The following is a 16,472-nucleotide window of genomic DNA, read 5'->3' as shown; positions in this document are numbered from 1 at the left end:
GTCGAGATTGTCGAGATGGTTCAGTCGCAGGTGGCACGACCGGAGAGACGTGGATCGACACGAATCATCACTCGGCAGCATCGACATCAGCTTTAGCATCGCCATTTCGGCCCGTCACACCAGAGCAGACCGATGGTCTTTGTGCGTCTCCACCTCGCATGGCGGGTTAGGCGCATTGTCTCCACCGTGCTGCCTGCTGTCGAGAGAACAGAGTCGATGGCTGCCAAACGCAGCGAGCAGCAAGAGTTGGCGGCCGTCCGCTTCATTTATTAACGTGATGCTTCTGTCGCTGCTCGACGTCCAGCCATCGGGCCTCCAGATGTCCTTGAACCAATTGTTTCCTCGTGTATCCCCGGGGGAGTTTGCTCGTGCGTCTTGTGGAGATGGGCGAAAACATCACCAGTGACTGAGGCAGCCTGACTGTAGCAAAACGATTCATTCAGCAGCAGCTTGTCCCCGCAATTCCAGCCTCTGACGTCTTGTTCCCTTGCGGCCCTTCCATCGGTCATTGACTCGCTCCCAGGCGGGGGAGCCCAAGTCTAAATAGCAATTTCTGACGACCGCCCGGGGGGGAGCCACTAGTAGTTTATTTCGTCTCCCGAATACCCACCTTTTGCAGCTCTCCCAGGCCGAGGCTTTCCAAATCGCTCACGGGATCCGGCGCTATCGCGGAGACAAAAGCCCTGGCCTGGCATCGCAGCGACGGCTACACGGACAAACGGGGCTGCTCACTTGTACTCACTCGTACGTTGGCCTCGTTCTGTTTTTCTTCTTTTCCCTTTGCCCTTCTCTCCTCCTCCTCTTCGTCACACCTTTATTTTTTTCTTTTTCCTTTGTTGGTCTCGCGCTGCCCTTTGTGCTCGTCCCGACCACCCCGCAAACGTCTAGGATTCCAAGACACGTCTTAACCCCGCGCCCGTCTCGAGAACCAATTCGGCTATTGACCTCGCCCGTGGCTCCTTCCGCATCTGGATCCCCCAATCTCACGTCTTCCTCCGCCGACGGCAAAAAATTAAAGGCCACAACGACTTTTGACAAAAAGTCGGCCCCCTTGCCAAAGCAACCAGAATATTTTTCGACAGTCATCTCCCCCCGCTGTCCGCTGTCCGCTGTCCGCTGGGCGCGCCCGAGCCGATCTTTGTCTTTTTCTTCCTGTTGCCATTTACACCGACTGTCGGTCAGTCGTTGTCCAAGACGTGAACATCACACAACGCACCCCGCATTCTTTTCTTGTCTTTTTTCCCACCGCCGAGATGAACGCCCCGATCTCGTCTCCCAGCCTCGCTGGCTCCTCGGCCTCGTCGTCGACGCAGCAGTCCCCGACGAACGCGCAGTCGTCGCAGCCTGTCCCCATGCTCGCGCCGGTCCAAATCAAAGCGCCCTCGACCGAGACTTTTCTTCGGGATGTCAACCTTGTTGCCGAAGCCGCCAAGCGAGCGCAACTTGCTTGCCTGACCCGCGACTTTGAAGACTGTGGTCTTTGAGCATTGGCCTCTATTCTTTTTTTTGAAGTCAAGCATCTCGGTTTTCTTTTTTTTTCCCTAAATAACCGGCGTGCATACGACACCGTGGGACCATGAATCTTGTTCAACGAGACCGCAGCTGTGCTATTTTATCGCACCACTAGTTCACTCTTATTTTTTTAACACGTCACGGATACATCCGATAGACTTGATACATCAGCGGAGGAGTCATTATGTTTGTCTGTTTTTTTATTTTCCTTTTTTTTTTCGGCCTTTTATAGTCGGCGCAACAGGGCATTATATCTAGGGAGGAGTCTGTTCTGCGGCCAGGTTTGCTTTGCCACGGCGGGAGCTTCTTTGGCGGCCAAACAAGTTTCGTCTTGTCCGTCTTCAACAGGAACGATACCCCTTGGAGGAGGAGGAGCAGTAGATGCATATAATAAGAGACGAGGCGGGGTAAAACTCGAGGTTGTACCTCATTTTCAGTATATTGCCAAAACACCGCCCACCGCGTAATGTATACAAGTACATTCTCAGCAGGAAAAATAACCCTGCGCTTGATGTGAATGTTCCCTTTTTCTCTTTCTAAATCTTGGCCACCAACGACGCCCCTCCATCCACTCTAATCAGCGCGCCATTCAGATAGGCCCTACGGCATGTTAGTCCAGAAACAAGGAAAGAAACAAGATTTTTTCAAAAAAGAAAAAGAAAAGAAAACAGCAACTCACCCGGCCTTGCTCGCCAAAAAGATAGCCGAGCCAGCAACGTCCTCGTCCCGCCCGATCCTCCGCAACGGGATATTCTCCTTGAGCACGTCCTCGGCCGCGTCCAGCGTCGCCTTCATCATCTTTGTCCGGAAGGGCCCGCAGGCCAGCACGTTGCTCGTGACGTTGCGGAAGCCCAGGTCCCGCGCGAGGTGCCTCGACAGGTGGTGCAGGCCGGCCTTGCTCGCCGAGTAGGCGTAGTTGGCGAGCGAGGGCACGCGCACGCCGTCGATGCTGCCGACGTGTATGACGCGCGCGGGGTCGTCCTGGCTGCCGGCCCTCTCGAGCAGCGGCAGGCACAGCTGCGTCAGGGTGAAGGCGCGCTGCAGGTTGAGCGTGAGGAGCTTGGTCCACGCCGCGTCCGGGTGCGAGTCGATGTCGGCGCCCCAGGTGGCCCCGGCGTTGTTGACGAGGACGTGCAGGCCGCCGGGCTCGAGGCGGGCCAGCTCGGCCGCGAGGGCCGCGAGCGCCTGGCACTCGTCGAGGTTCTGGAGGTTGGCGGGCAGCGCGTGGATCGAGCCCGAGAGGCGCGCGAGCGGCTCGAGGTCGGCGACGGCGGCGTGGCAGGCGGGCGCGTCGCGGCCCGTGATGTAGACTTTGGCGCCGTTGGTGACGAAGCCCGTTGCTATCATGCGGCCGATGCCCTTGGCGCCTGAAGGAGGGGAAAGGCTTGGTTAGGGGGGAGGTTGGTTTTGCGAGCGGGAGGGAGTCACGCACCGCCGGTGATGAGGACGACTTTGCCCTGGTTGGGGGAAATGGGTGAGTGGTGCGGGTCTTTTGGGGGGGGTTTGTGTGGGACAGTACCTGGACTCCGAAGAGAGTGTTGACATCCATGATGGTGATTAGGGGGGGGGTTGTTCAGGACGGAGGGCGAATTGGTGAATTGGTCATGTTGGATGCTGTCTGGAGAGGTGGTGGAAGCCCGAAATAAAAAGTGTCGAGATGCCGAGGCACAGTGGTGCAGGGGGGAAGGCGGAGGAGGCGGGGGTGGGGCGGGCGACAATGGGAGGGAGGGATGACGTGAACGGGCCGTGGGCGGCTGCTGTTGCACACGGGCAAGACGATATCATGTCTCACGAAAAAAAAAAGAGAGAGAGAGAGAGAAGAGGCAGCAGTTATTTTCAACGTCCTGTTCCGCGGTCGATGTGTGCGGGCATGACAAGGGCTGCCACGAATAACCGCAAACAGAAGCTCAAGGGGTCAAGGTCGTGAACAATGGAAAGCACTTGACGCTCTTAATAAGCAGCCGGAGAACAAGCATTGAACCACCATCGAGATTCAACAGTGTCTCACTGCCAGCCGTCGTAGGGCTGCACGTGGGCACATGTGCAATCTGGAACCGCCTGCAGCCGCCGTCGTACTCGCGAGACACGACATGCAGGTTGCATGAACTGCTCGTGCGCGCGGCAGAGTGTAGATGGACGCCAGGCTTCTTTTATATTGATTTTTGCTCTTACTTTTGATCTTTATTTTAATTCTGTTTTTTTTTTTTTTTTAGTTTTTTTGGTTTGGCGTCTGCCTCGCCGGCTCGTCCGCCTTCCATCCTTGGATTAACCTTGGATCAACGCCGCCTTTGGCTGGCCAATACTGCTTTGTCGTGAATTACTCGGCGGGCTTACTTTTTTTACTAGGTATACTTACCCCTTTTAATAAGTAAGTATTTATTATATTTAAACTTTTATTATATTTTAAAAAATAATTTATAATAAAATATATTTATTTATTATAAAATATATAATAATATATTATAATATATAACTTAATATTTAGGTACCTGGTAGTATATAAGCACACCTAGTAAAAAGATAAGCCCGCCGAGCAATTCATGCTTTGTCTGCGCAACGTCAAATGGCCAGCACAACAACACAATCAGCATGTCCACGTTGAATCACGCTCTCCCGTCTCCTGCAAACGACCGCCTCCCGTGCCACGCATCATCTGGAAGCCGAATCACACAACCCTAGGCGTGGGATGATGGCATGGCCCCATGCTGCTGAAATCACTCCACCCCCGCGCCAGGTCCCGGCTGAATCGCAAGACCAAGACCAAGACCAAGGCTTTTTTGCCTTCCAGTCTGCAGATTTCGGCAGAAAATCACCAAGCTCCCGATTCCAACACGGCCGTTCCAAGATCCACTGCGCCTCCCCCAGCCCGGCTTGCGCCATCCCACCCTCCATCCACCCGAAACATCGCGAGCCTCCCATCTTCCCTCTTTTCTTCCCTTCTCTCCTGTCTCCCTTTCCCTTTTGATTCCTGTCCCCTACGGCGGCTCTGCCCCGTCAATCAACAATTGCTTCACTCAGTCACCCGCCAGAACAATGGCCACCACCGCCGACCCCCCCGGCCGCCTCAGCCAAAGCTTCCAAAACCTCGCCTTCTCAGCCCACGGCGACCAATGGTCCCTCTTGTACAAGGACGGCTTCCACCCGTGGGACCGGGACGGCCCCTCCGACGCCCTGGAGGAGCTGCTCCTCACACGGGACGACCTCGTCCCTCGAGCCCATCACCAGGTCCTGCAGGGGAACCTGGTCCGCCAAACGGCCCTCGTGCCGGGCTGCGGGCGCGGCCACGACGTCCTGCTGCTCAGCAAATTCGGATACGACGTCGTGGGATTGGACGTCAGCCCCGACGCTCTGCGCATGGCCGAGGAGAACAGGCAGAAAACCGAAGGGACGGGGCGCTATGAACCCCAGCAGGGCGTGGAAAAGGGCGACATCAAATGGATTTCAGGCGATTTCTTCTCAGAAGGCGTGCTGGATGGCTTCGGGACCGACGGCTCTGGCAAATTCGACTTGATATACGACTATACGGTACGGGCCCGGCCTGCTTCCAACCCAACCCAACCCCCCTTTTTCCTTTTCTCCTGCAGCGACTAACCAGCGAATATGACAAACAGTTCCTGTGTGCCCTGCCCCCCGAGGCACGCCCCAAATGGGCCAAACGCATGTCCCAGCTCCTCCGCCCCTCCGGCCGCCTCGTCTGCCTCGAGTTCCCGTCCGGGAAGCCCCTCTCCGAAAGGGGTCCTCCCTGGGGTGTCCGGCCGGAGATGTACGAGGCGCTGCTGGGTGCTCCCGGGGAGGAAATATCATACAATGCCGACGGGAGCCCCGTGGAAACAACCGCCGCCAAGCCCGACGCCAACGCCCTGCATCGGTCCGGCCTCATCAGGCCGGCCAAGACACATCCCGCGGGCACCAACAAGGACGGGACAGTGTCGGACTTTATATCTGTTTGGAGCCGGTGAACCCGGCGGCACAAAAGGAGACCTAAAAAACAAATAGACTTGGGAGAAAACAATGGCACAACCGCATGGAACGGGTAACATGCCCATAGAATTTTTCAGATATGCAAAAAAAACATCGCTATAGCAAACAGAGAGTTATATCCCCCCTAAAAAAACAAACCCAAACATGCTCTGGTCCAGAATCCATGATGTGGCAAGAAGGAGACGCAACGCGACACGCCCCCTTCACTTCCTCCTCAGAGAATTGTAATGCTCGCCCAGCCCATACCCGTGGCGGTAATACGCCAACCACAGCACCCTGCCCGTCCGCGCGCCCTCCTCCTCCCCGATCCTCTCCGTCCTCCCGTCCTGCACGACCCGTATCTCGGCGCCGTACCGCCTCGCCAGCGCCGTGAGCTCCAGCTGTCCCCCCCACTCGGCCGTGTCGCGCACCCTCGCGACATGGCTCCCCAGGTCGCCGCCCTCGAGGAAGGGCGCAAAGTCGTCCCCGTTGTCGCCCATGTACGCCGCCGCCGCCCGCCGCACCGTCCTGTACGCGGGCTCGCTCGCGTCCTCGCGGCCCGTCCCCCCGCCGAGAACAGGCAGTGCCCGTCCGGCTCAATGTCCTTCTCCACGAGGCCGTGCGCCGCAATCGTCCTCCTCATGTACTCGCTCTCCCGGGCCCGGTGGTCCGTCATGCCCGACGCCTCCTCCGACGCCTGCTGCGCCGCGGCCTCCTGCTCGGCTGCCCGCCGCGCGAGGCGTTCCTTCTGCCGGTTCCGCTTCTTGCCCGCCGGCGGCGGCGGCGCGTCGCCGTTCAGTCTCAGCTTGTCCACTGCTGCGTCTATTGCCTCGTCGTCTGCTTCTGCTGCCGCCCGCTCCAGCCCGTTGGCTTCGTCGGCGGTGGTGTTGGTGTCGTCATCGGCGTCGGGTTCGGGCTCGGGCTCGACGTCGCGTGGTGTGCTGTCGAGGGAAGCAACTTCGGCGGCTTGCTTCTCTCTCAACTCCCGCTCCATGCCAGAGCATTCGTCGTTGACGCCTTTGCGCGTCTTCTTGGTGGCATTCTTCTTTTTGCTGGTGATTCGGCCTTGGAGGTCTTTGAGCTCTCGCCGGTGGCGGGCCGTCATTTGGTCCAGAGACTCGCCTTCCATCTCGGCCTGTGCCTTTTTGTTTCAGCTGAGAATATTGCAAACGGCGTATGTGGTGTGCTTGGGAGTAATTTGACAAGCGACAGAAGCTTCGCTGGTCGTACCGAATTTCATTCAATGACTACGGAGTAGCAAAGCTGAGGATGGAGCCGCAACTTTTCGCGGCGGGGCGCCGTCTTCGCCTTGCCAGGGACAGAGGGGCATGTGGGGAACATCCGAAGCTTGGAAGCCTGGGAAGTTCACGGCGCAGAACAAAAGGCAACAAGCCGCATTCATCTGAATCCACACCAAATCTTATCATGTTGCACGGACAAACTCACCGTCCAAAACAGCTGCAAATCATATACATATGCATCTATAATGCGCAGATTCCCAAGAATTTGCTTCATTTTCTCTAAAGATACCATCGCTAAATCTTACGTACGCGACAAGTTTCGCCTCCATAGCCAGCCTGGAACTGAAACCACTAACCCAATACAAGAGAGACAGTGCAAAGACACCATCGGTAGTGCTAGAAGCATTTCCCCTCGAAGAACCCACTTTCATCAATAACTGCATAAGAACGGCCCTGAGTCGAGCGCACTGCAAATGAGCGTGTAAAGACATAGACATGAGAACACCAAACGCCGTGCATAATAGAGTAAACTGCCAACGGAATGGAGACTGCAATATGAAAGTCGTCGATTCGGGGCCGTTAAGAGTTCAAAGGCAAAAAAAAAGAAAAAAACCACGAAAGGGTATCCGTAATGGTGTAAAAGTTGGGGCATATAAGACTCAGATGACGTTTATTGAAAAATGGTGTGCTGTTGATCTTCGAGGTCGATTCTAGAATCCCTTGAAAGGGTCGTCACGGAGGAAGTAATCTTCTTCAACTGGGAATCTTCCTCTACTGTAAGAATCCTCACTCCTTCCTGCTCTGTATGAATAGCTGTCTCGGTGTCGATTGCGGCTATTTCGCCTTCGAATCTCCTTGCTCCTTCGTCTGGAATTCTTGCGATACTCTTCACATTGATCATCGGGATAGTCGGTATACTGAGAGTAGGCCAATGGACTAATGAATGCTTCCATCCTCACAGTTCCAATAGCATCAAAAAAGTTACTAGGGCGAGATGACGCCTCAGACGTGCGCTGTGATGATGCTGTTTGACTCATGTTCCAAGTCGTGTTGGTAGAAGCTTGGCTTTGATAAACTTCAGATGACATCGTCGTATCGAGACTTCCATTTGCCGTGCTCTGGCCTGAGTGGTGAGGTCCGCTGCCGGTCCCTGCCGGTCCAGAAAATCCTCTAAAAGAGAGTGGAGGCGCGACATGCCCTCCAGTGTTACTTCGCTTACGGCCATGGGTTGCCACAGAGTGAACAGTCCGCTCTGAAAATCGAGGGATGAACGGTGGTTCTGCCGCTTCTCCAGACTGCTCACGGCTGTGTCCTCCAGAAACTGCTGATGAAGAATCCTGCAAACGAAATCCTGTAGCCTCGCTCCTTCGAGATGTTGGAACACTGGGAATGCTAGGTACACCAGGAACGCTAATCTTGGTGGCCGTTCTGCCTTTGGCGAGCCTAATGGAGTCTCGTATGCCGCTTCTTTTATGCTTTGGCTGTGGTGCTTCAAATTCAGGCAACGGCTGGTGCTGCTGCTCTTTAGTATTCGTGTGGGGAGTTGAGATGATCTCAGGCACGGCTTGGGATGAATGAGCCAGGAACGACAGCGCCGTGAGCCAAAGATAATGTCTCTCAGCTGATGATGCCGTAAACTTCAAGGCTCTTTGTGGAGTCAAAATTAGAATCGATCGGTTGAAAACAGTGGGCATGACTCTAGGGGCGGGATTATCATCCTTGACATCCAGGACTGACTGGATTGTGACTATAGCACTTTGTTAACAATGCGTCACCAAGGCTGCAGACATGAGACGGTCAACTTACGCTTGCGGCCAGTCTTGCCCAACAAGGCGCTACCCGACGAAGGTTGTTTGCTGCTCCAGAGAATGGATCTTTCATAGGGTGCTAGCCACACCCATCTCTTGTGCCGATCGTTGCTGCTGTCGTCCTTGCCTGTGTTTTCAGGAACACTGAAGGATTTGCGTCGTCGAACATACTTCAACATCCACTCGCCCACCATGGTTTGAGCTATAGCGTCAACAACGCCTGTCGTGTGAGAAAACCCGGTATCCGTCGTGGGCACGGTGTTATTCGTGTTGTCCGTGTTGGTCGACAGGTCGTGTCGATGTTTGCGATAGCTGGAAAAGCCTCTGTCGCGTCCATTACGAGGAGTGGTTATATCGTTTCGAGGCAGAGGCGGCAAGCCGGGACTTTCTGGTGCTTCAGTTGAGGGAGACAAGGGTGGCGGAGATCTACTACCGTGCCTGCGGTATCGATGAGACCTCGGTAAGGCAGCAGCGGAACGAACCTTGCGTATACTGTGTGACTGATAAGACGAACGACTGCTACCTCTGCGGTGCCAAATTTCTCCCCTTGTAGGACTTTCACGGCCATCACTCGGCGTATAAAGACCAATTTGTGATCTTCGCGAACTTGCCCGGTTAGGTATAGGAAACGGGGGATATTTGCCGTCAGGGAGACTAGGGCTTCTGGAGCGATTTTGCTGGGTAACAATCCCGCTCTGTATGATGGCGGCCTTCCGTATAGCGCTGGTACGATTGGATGAACCGGGTGCTGGAGCTGGATGGGGCTTCTCATAAGCCCTACTCAACCTTCTACCATGACCCTTCGGCTGATTCTCTTTATCAGCAAGGCCGAATGAATTATATGGCTCAGGGCCGATAGGCTTGGTTGGATTTCTGGTCAGCGGTTCGGGTCTTTGCTGTTCGGACGATGTAGTGGCGGTTCCAAAAGATCCTCGCTTGGTTGCCCTGGTTGAATTTGACTGTGGTCTAGGTGCAGACAAAGCTGTTCGGTACTCTGCATCACTGCCATCCAGATCTCCAAATTCGTCACCTTCGTCGGAACTAGCAGTATCAAAGCCAGCAAAAATGCTGCTAATGCGGTTGCTATGTCTAGTGACTCCTTTTTGGGCCAACAATGGTTGGTCGCCATGCAGGTTTAGGTAACTGTCTTGTAGCTCCTCATCGTCTCCTCGCGAAGTGGCGGGGGATGACGCTAACTCAGGTCGATCATGACTATTTGTCAACCGCCTTGGGTTTCGCGGCGGGACCGGCGTGAAGTCACTGTCTACTCTGGGCTTTAATACGTTGGGTGACGTCGGTCGGGAGGATATGGACGAAGGCTGCAAATGAGCTGGCAGAAGGGCCAATCTTTTGTCAACTTGAATCCCTTCAGTTTGCATAGAGGCATCATTGGTTGGAAGGATAGATGAAAGATTAACTTGGCAACCGAAATGTTTAAAGTGCTGCGGCAGACGAGGCTCTCGCGGAGTGGTCGGCCGACTCGTCGGAGGCTGGATGTTGATAGTGGGAATGTCCAACGGTGGCAGAGACGATGCTCTTCTTGATGGTGGCGTTAAGCCTACGTCGGAAGCAACAGCAGGTACTTCTTCTGTCTGAGTTGAGGATGTGACCATCAACACAGGAACATGTTCGAGTTCAAGAAACGGTGTCTGCGGTGTTTTAGGCGGGCTGAGCGGCATCTCCACGGTCTGGGCAGCTGCGGAGACCATCTTGTTGTCATGCTTTGGATGTTCAATAACCAACGGCTGAACGACTTGCACTCTTTTCTTGCGCTGATTCGCCTCGATTTCAGTATCTGCCCGACTGGGCGTCTCATGTTCGGGAGTCTTGACACACTGAGAAGGGGCATCTGGAGTTGATGATTTGAACCGCAGAGCCGGTGGTGAAGGGGGCGGAGAATACTGTATGCCGCTGTCAATGTAAGATACACCTCCCGGTACTGCCGTCTGAAAAGTTTGCGATTCGGTTTCTTCATCCTCGCCTTCCAATGCTTCCAGGACCGATGGGTTCATAAAGAGCTTGCCCCGAGCCACGCTCCCAGGACGCTTCAGGCTTTCAATGCTATGGTTTCTGAGGTGTAATCTACCAGCCACACTATCCCGACTGAAGGTTCGCATATGTTTCGGACTTGTTCGTATAGACAGGACGCTCTCACGACCATCGACATCTGTCTGATCGTCATCATCGAAGGTGAGTTCGTCGGCGAGTGAATTGCCGGGATGCAGTATGGGACCACTCATCAGAGAGTGTCGGATACTGTTAGTCATGCTCATAGTCCTAACGCTAACAGCGTCATTTTCTTTGCCACTTTCTTCCACGTCGCTCTCGTGATCATGAAGAGCACTGTTTGGAGTCTTATTCGCAAAATTAGCTTGATACGCCGCAACTTCGTCGAGAACCACTTTCAGGCGACTCTCAGCAATATGTAACTTTCGTTCATACTTTCGGCGTTCATCCTCCCAGTCATCTTTCTCCTGTGCCCAGAGCTCATGAACCCGCAGAGAATCATCTTCCTGGCTACGAATCTTCTTTTGCGCCAAATTTAGCCTCTTCTTTGTCTCCGAAATAGAATCAACAGCTTCGTCTCTTTCTTTGGCAAGTTCTCCGAGTGCGGATGATGTTCCACCCTCGAGAAGCGAAAGTTGTCGTTTAAGAGATCGGCTTTCTTTCGAGGAACTAGTCAGGCTCTCTTGTAGTTGTTCATGCTCTTCCTTCACCGAATGGAGCGCGTTCTCCAAGCTCTCTATTTGCTTGGTCTTCTCATCTTGGTCCCTTCTCAATGCAAGAATCTCGGAGACTAGATTGGCATGAAGTGTTGGGGTAAATCTTCGAGGATCTAGAATGCTAATGGTCTCATCATTCGTTACGTCTCTGGACGATCTCTTGTCTGTACGGTCGGTAGACATGTTACTTGGTGAAGAGCCTCTTGCTGGAGGAGTCACGGATCGTCGACAGGATCGTTTTGACTTTGTTGAAGGCGAAGGCGTTCGAGAGCAAGTTGGCTCTGGGGTGGTTGACAATACAGGTATCTCATGTCCTTTCGCCCTGCGCTCATCATCTGTTTCCCACTCCGTCATATCTCTTAACATGACTCCCGGCGTTATGGGAGGGCACTCATTGAAAAAAAAATCGACCTGAGCCCTTCACAAGTCGGTCCACGCATCAGTCAAAACCGTGGTCAGACCCAGCTAACAAGGAGTATGTACGGAGTACAAGCTCTAGCACTTTCACAAATATGCAGCCGACCCCTGCAGTTGAGAGCTGACAGTGAAACAACGGTTCAGTCAGCAACAACTCCCAAGACTTTCAATGCATTGGCCCACAGCAAAAGAAGAAAACGGTATGCAACAAATTTGCACTTGCCAGTGAACCACAGGGACTTGGTATTACGGCGTAGTTTGTTCAAGGAAATGCCACTCACAGGAGCTGATCGCAAGATGTAAGCAAAACCTCCAACAGCATGTAGAAGTAAGGAGTAGAGCTAAATTCAACGTCTGCGTCTGTACATGGAGCGCCTGCCCGACAGTCATCAGCGCAAGTTCTCCTATTTTACACACATCGCAATCAGGCTTATTCATGCAAATCCTAGTTACACTCACCTACCAAGAGAGGGGTCTCACTGTGATGCTGCCAAATATAGGAGACCAAATACCGTGTCTCAGCGGCTTGGCCCGTAGTCCATCCAAGGCAACCAACACAGAGCTCTCAATTGCAAGCAAGTGGGGATCTCCCGACCAAAAAAAAGACGAAGTTGTTGGTTCTTTCCAAAGAATGGGTGTGCTGGTTGAGAAGCGGTCGATTAAGAGAAATTTCGAGTAAGCGGTTTCTTTCTTCTGTTGCACACCACAGTTCAAGCTGCCATGAATGTGTATCCCAAGTTGCGATTGATGCGAACGAATGCCCCAGAAACGAGTAAAGATCGGAATAACGGTATAGCCCTAACAACTATCCAAGTTCCAAGTCAGCACGGTGCCTGTAGAAGTCCGGAGATGGGAGGTTCCAAAAGAGATTTGTGGAAGCTCCCCCCAAATGTGGATGATTTACAATGAGACATGTATTACCAGAGAAAGCTCCTCGCCTGGGCGAAATGAGTGTGACGTCGATCCACGGCGCAACACTTAGTGGAAACAAAGAACACCCAGCGTTATGGCCAAGGCAAAAGGTGAGAAAAGATAGGAGAGTAACTATTACAGAGTGGTGGACGTTCAGATAGATTCCCTCAACAGACCACTTCTGGTTTAAAATTGGACAAAGACGAAGAGATGACGAGGTCCCGCAGGGTTGGCCAGGCTGGAGTGAGATGCTGGCCTGTTATGTATCCACCGTAGGACTTGGCGAGATGGAAGAGTCGTGTCGAAGTCACTGACCCCGGAAATTATTTGTCGAAATGGGGTGGCCAAAGCAAGCCTTGACGATCCCAGATGTACGTACGGAGTACTTGGAGACTCTTGATGAGCGACTGGGCGTGCCAGGCCAGGATGATAAAGGGGTCCCAAGTTTTGGTCACTTGCGCAAGGCAGTTCCGCAGCCCAATGAATCTCAAAAGACTTCTCCATGTGTTCATAATCCAGGCAAAGACAACAGCTCGTGACGCCAGGATGGAGAAACACTGTTTACAATAGGTTAGCAGTGGAAGACACTCCGCAGTTGCTTTCCCATATCCTGGCTCGGCCATGGTTTATCGCCCAGGGGTCCCCCCATTTGAGTGGATTGAGCTCATGTCCGCTGTTACTCTCGACCAGGGGACTGCCCTGTTGCCTGCAGCAGCCCAGGCCTGAGCACAAATCGTCGTCCTGGCCCAGGAGGTGAAGCTGGTTGGAGCAGCCTGTCGGGTGACATCCGCAGGGGAGGACGGACCGTCAAGTACGGAGGCGCCGGCTGGTATCAAGGGAGCATGTCCAAGGTGGCGTGAAAGCGCACGAGGGTGCACCACCGCGAAAGAGCCTGGCATATGACAACATTGCTAAATGGCACCGGCACCATCACGACCAGGTTTGCGACGGAGGAGCTCTGCAAGCCCAGTTGGCTCGGGGCACTGCAATTTCCTTCCGTGATGCCGAAGAGGAAGCCGCGTCCTGTGGCGCCTGCCAACTGGGTGGCACTTGCCCGTTCTCAGCCTCCATTGATGCAACCAACATTGAAGACTCTGCTCCGTAATACTCCGTCGACCTCCATCATAATCCAACCGCGATGGGCCCGATTCTGGCAAGCCAGATCCTTCTGCTGCGGACGACCTCGTCGGAGCTTCTTTTTCGCTCCTTCAATGGACTGCCTGTTCATCGTTGACCATCTCGCCACAGGTGTGGAGAGTCCACCCATGGCTGGGTTACTTGGCTTTTTCACAGCCTTTTGTTGAAACTTCTCTCCACATCGGTCTAGTTACTACTTCCAAGTCCGCACAGCTTTCTTCGTTGACAATCATTGATCAATATGGTATCACTACGAATTAGACAAGCCGCCTTCCTCTCCCAGGTTAGCCTTTTTTCAGGCCCCAGGGCAAGAGGCGAAATGCAACTTGACGACGTACAACAGCAATACATGCTCACAGCTCATGCGAGTTTATCACCAAGCTAGACCACGGGTCCCCTGGGGATTTCTCTCACCACCTGGCTGCCAGGGTCAATGGAGCATCAACGAACACCCCAATAATGTAGTACTCCGTACGCCGTACATACACTAAGGAGCTTTCCGTGTCGAACGGAGCGATGATTGCTATGTGGCCCGTGTTCTCGGTACTCATGATGCCGCTGCAAAACGTACATACAATATTGTATCAGCATACGGAGGACGGCATGCATGCATGCAAAGTAAACACATTACGCCATGCGGAAGCAAGCATTCTGACAGCAACGCCTCTGTCATAATACTACTACGGAAGTAGGGTTTGTCAGTCATTTCTGAGAACGCATGTGGCCCCGAATCTTACTACAAACGCCATGAATTTCAGCCGAAGGCCCAACCGCTGCATGCGTGCCTGGTAGTCCGTACATAACATGTGGTCGCTCGAGACAGGATGAGGGAAACTTCGAAATTCAGACGATTTAACAGCGTAACATCAAGTTTCGTTTCCTCCAAAGATCCACGAGATTGTTCTCGTACAATTGCACTTTGTTTCAAGCCGCTGCTGTGTGGAAATTACAAGGGGGTTCCTCGTCTGGGTCACATCCTGGGTTCCTACTTTTGGGAACACTATGGCAGGTGCCGGACCAACCGTAATTTCTTTCCTTTGGCCAGAGACTGTTGGCTGCAAAAATCGCCAATCGCTCATTCTCGAAGACAGGATAGTGAGGCCCCTGGTCAGGGGTGAGCTTCATTCTCGGGAAGAACGACAGACCTCGTGCCCGTATCATTTTGGACAAATTCTTCCTGACTGGAGGCTCACCTCTGTTGTCTGTGTACTGTCCCACGCATCGGATGCAGCATTTAGACGTTCTCCAGCCTCGGTTGCTCGGATTATTGGTCATTTGGTGCTCCGTACCCCGTTTATTTTCCAAATTCCATCTTCATGCACAACTTTGCGCCAAAAAGGAGGTCAAAGCTAGGTGCTAATGCAAGCCACCAAGAGAAATAAATGCCCACAGAAACATGGTACAACAGCCACGTCGCAAACGCCTTTAGTTCAGCTGTTAAGACGGGTTGGTGATAAGCATGGTTTGGCATAATAAATGGGAACATGGAAAACCTTAACTACTTGGTACTAACTTCAGATCGCCCGTCCAGAGTGGGCGACAAAATTCACGCGGGTAAATGCAAAAATGCAAATCCAGCCAGTCTTGGCCATGACGCTGCACAGCTTCATGGGTTTCCAGGCTTGTGGCCTACAACAATTTATGAATTATCGCATCCTCGCTGCTGGGGGGGATGCAAACCAAAAGACCAGTTAAAGAGTTATGTGCAATACGGAGGTAGTACTATTGCAATTTATTTGCATGAAGACTCGATTACAGGAGACACGACGAGAACATGACCACATCTGTTCGGTTTCGGGTTTTTGATTCGCAATCCATCTCTCCATGTTCATGCTCAATGTTGACAAATGTCTACATTGTTACACCAGCGACCGGGCATGGTATTCCGCGAGTGTGGAACTTGGGACCTATTCTTGCACCAAACCCTGGGCCAATAGTCAAAAGTCTCGCCATGAACGCTCCATCGACGGGTTCCCCATCCCCGGGCCGCCCACGAGCCGTCCACGAGCCGTCGAGCCGCTCCGCCTTTACAAAGATGGCCAACACACAGCGCTGGCTAAGAGAAGGAAAAAGTCGAGTTCGGAGAGTAGAAGACTTTCCCCAGACGTCACTGGTCATGAATTGCTCTACAACCAACTTTTACTCCGTACTACGGATGGAGGGCAACGTTCACCCTCCCCCTTGATCAACACCAAGATGGGGTACTATCAGGTTCCGACATGTTTTTTTCCTGTGGCGTCGATCCCTCTCTCCACATGGCGTGGTGTTGTTGAAGTCATGCCACACATTCCCAGAGGATTTCCGGTACCGGTTACAATGACATACTAGCCAAGGCGCTCGTCATCAATACAGAATCAGCAGTATACAGACAAAGCAACTCGTAACTTTGCCCAACAATGGTTGTGCAAAACCCGTTTGTTCTTGTGAGGAGAGAGACAGTGAACCAGTGTAAAGTACAAGTTACTTGGTGTTTCGTTGTAAGATAATTAACCTCTTACGGAATATTACGCCACGTAACAACATTATATCTCGTCCAAAGTGGTCAAAATCTTATTCGTGAGATACATACATACATATGTACTACATTGACCCCCTTGCAACTGCAGGTTGAGGCCAGGGGGACCATTCCATGACCGGCCTCTTCAGCAGGGCTCATCCCCTCTCGCTGCATGCCTTTGCTATCAAGACAGGAAGGGTGTTTCACAACTGCCGTATTATGAGGGGGGGTCCTTGCAGGGGATAAATCACCTCACATTTATCGC

General features: G+C 53.1%; 5 protein-coding genes across 5 annotated transcripts; 2 read left to right on the top strand and 3 right to left on the bottom strand.

Annotated features, from left to right (window-relative positions):
* Nucleotides 1–1,253: 1,253 nt before the first annotated feature.
* Nucleotides 1,254–1,484, top strand: MAA_11116 (Adenylosuccinate synthetase; the record flags this gene model as incomplete). Its single annotated transcript, XM_011413082.1, has 1 exon — nt 1,254–1,484. The coding sequence occupies one exon, from the start codon at nt 1,254–1,256 to the stop codon at nt 1,482–1,484; it is 231 nt and encodes a 76-aa protein (XP_011411384.1).
* A 703-nt stretch (nt 1,485–2,187) lies between these two features.
* On the bottom strand, nt 2,188–3,061 carry MAA_11115 (uridine kinase; the record flags this gene model as incomplete). The annotated part of the gene is made up of 3 exons (XM_011413081.1): nt 2,188–2,879; nt 2,945–2,969; nt 3,032–3,061. 3 exons carry the CDS (start codon nt 3,059–3,061, stop codon nt 2,188–2,190), a joined length of 747 nt encoding a protein of 248 aa, XP_011411383.1.
* Nucleotides 3,062–4,545: 1,484 nt separating this feature from the next.
* On the top strand, nt 4,546–5,471 carry MAA_03003 (Thiopurine S-methyltransferase; the record flags this gene model as incomplete). Its single annotated transcript, XM_007821001.2, has 2 exons — nt 4,546–5,037; nt 5,124–5,471. The coding sequence occupies 2 exons, from the start codon at nt 4,546–4,548 to the stop codon at nt 5,469–5,471; spliced, it is 840 nt and encodes a 279-aa protein (XP_007819192.2).
* A 225-nt stretch (nt 5,472–5,696) lies between these two features.
* On the bottom strand, nt 5,697–6,601 carry MAA_03002 (Ovarian tumor, otubain; the record flags this gene model as incomplete). Its single annotated transcript, XM_007821000.1, has 2 exons — nt 5,697–6,000; nt 6,051–6,601. The coding sequence occupies 2 exons, from the start codon at nt 6,599–6,601 to the stop codon at nt 5,697–5,699; spliced, it is 855 nt and encodes a 284-aa protein (XP_007819191.1).
* An 822-nt stretch (nt 6,602–7,423) lies between these two features.
* Nucleotides 7,424–11,427, bottom strand: MAA_11114 (Elongator complex protein 4; the record flags this gene model as incomplete). Its single annotated transcript, XM_011413080.1, has 2 exons — nt 7,424–8,460; nt 8,520–11,427. The coding sequence occupies 2 exons, from the start codon at nt 11,425–11,427 to the stop codon at nt 7,424–7,426; spliced, it is 3,945 nt and encodes a 1,314-aa protein (XP_011411382.1).
* Between the last annotated feature and the right edge of the window lie 5,045 nt (nt 11,428–16,472).

Source organism: Metarhizium robertsii (genome assembly GCF_000187425.2).
Source record: "Metarhizium robertsii ARSEF 23 chromosome Unknown MAA_Scf_4, whole genome shotgun sequence".
NCBI lineage: Eukaryota > Fungi > Ascomycota > Sordariomycetes > Hypocreales > Clavicipitaceae > Metarhizium > Metarhizium robertsii.
The sequence above is the reverse complement of the archived record's forward strand: the minus strand, read 5'-3'. Positions and strand labels throughout refer to the sequence as shown.